Raw genomic sequence first — 1,260 nt, forward strand, 5'->3', positions numbered from 1 at the left:
GGAATTAGTGCATCACGATCCTTGCAGAATGAAGTGCCATGGGTCCCCGGCCACAGAAAGGAACTTACTCGAAGGTGAAGCCGTCCCCAAGGACAGAGGAAGAGAAAAGGAAGCATTTCAAGCGGAGGAAGGTCATTCCAAAGTTCAGCGACCTTTTTATCAACAAGAACGAGAATGAGAGTGACCCTTTTGACGCCTTGTTTGAAACTAGCAATAAGGTAATGTAACACTGTTTGGAGTCATTGCAAAGTTAGTCAGGTTTACAATTATAATATAGATTGATATATCATAAAAGTGATTTGATTTTACAGCCTTTGCTATGAAGGACTGTGTATGATAAACTACATTACATAAACAGTTAGTGGCTTTTGTAAACTTGCCTTACATATATATAAATAATCATGGTAATACTCGTATGTTCTGACATTTTCACAGCTGGGCATAATTTGTTGTTAGTATTAGTATGTCATCCTTTACATCATGATAGGTCTGTAACAAGTATTGGGAACAATTAAGTATGAACAGGTGGCAATCCAGAAAAAAAAAAAATGTAGCATTGTTAAGATAGTATGGAGTTACTTGTGTTTTTTGGTAATGATGAGGACACAGTGGGAGTAATGTTATCTTAATGTATTAATATTATTGTTGTATTTATGTATAGAAAAACAACTTGGACAACTCTAGAACTGTTTGCAGTGAAGGTAATTGCCTTGTTTCTTGTTCTTTTCAGAATCACGGTAATCTGAAGAAGTCAAAACGCAAAGTTCCTGGTAAGCAGAGAAGACCACTAGCTGTTAACAACTCGCTGTTAAACAGTACTCTTGGCAGTAGTCATAACTCTGCCAATGATACTTTTGACAAACTCTTGAAAGAGACAAAGTAAGTGTCACAGGCAGAAATCTTATTACATTTATGAATCTTTTGATTAAAAAAAAAGTGTTATATAATGTAATACATCACTAGAATACTAAGTGAATATTTTTCTAGTGGTGGGTTAGTGTCAAATGTTTTCTTAGAATATGTTATCTGCCTAGTCAGAGTAAATGTGACCATTTGAATTGGTGTTGGGGGAGGTCGGGTCATTTTTTGCTCGGTAGTTTTGTTTTGTGAATTTTGTTTAGTCGCCAGAGAGTCAGTTACTTGGTCTACCTGATCACATCATTCTTTGAATTTTTATGAAGAAAAGTTTTTATTTGTATTACTAATATTATTATTTATAAAATTACAGTGATAATAGTTGTACTACTGTTGACAAAAACA

General features: G+C 34.4%; 1 protein-coding gene across 1 annotated transcript in view; it reads left to right on the forward strand.

Annotated features, from left to right (window-relative positions):
* LOC119591572 overlaps nucleotides 1-1,260 on the forward strand; it is a gene marked incomplete in the record, with an annotated part of 55,247 nt that overhangs the window by 39,518 nt on the left and 14,469 nt on the right. Inside the window, 2 exon segments of the mRNA XM_037940334.1 lie at nucleotides 28-218; nucleotides 731-879. Of these exon segments, the coding sequence (XP_037796262.1) occupies nucleotides 39-218; nucleotides 731-879 (329 nt within the window).

The sequence above is a fragment of the Penaeus monodon genome, chromosome 28, assembly GCF_015228065.2.
Source record: "Penaeus monodon isolate SGIC_2016 chromosome 28, NSTDA_Pmon_1, whole genome shotgun sequence".
Lineage (NCBI taxonomy): Eukaryota > Metazoa > Arthropoda > Malacostraca > Decapoda > Penaeidae > Penaeus > Penaeus monodon.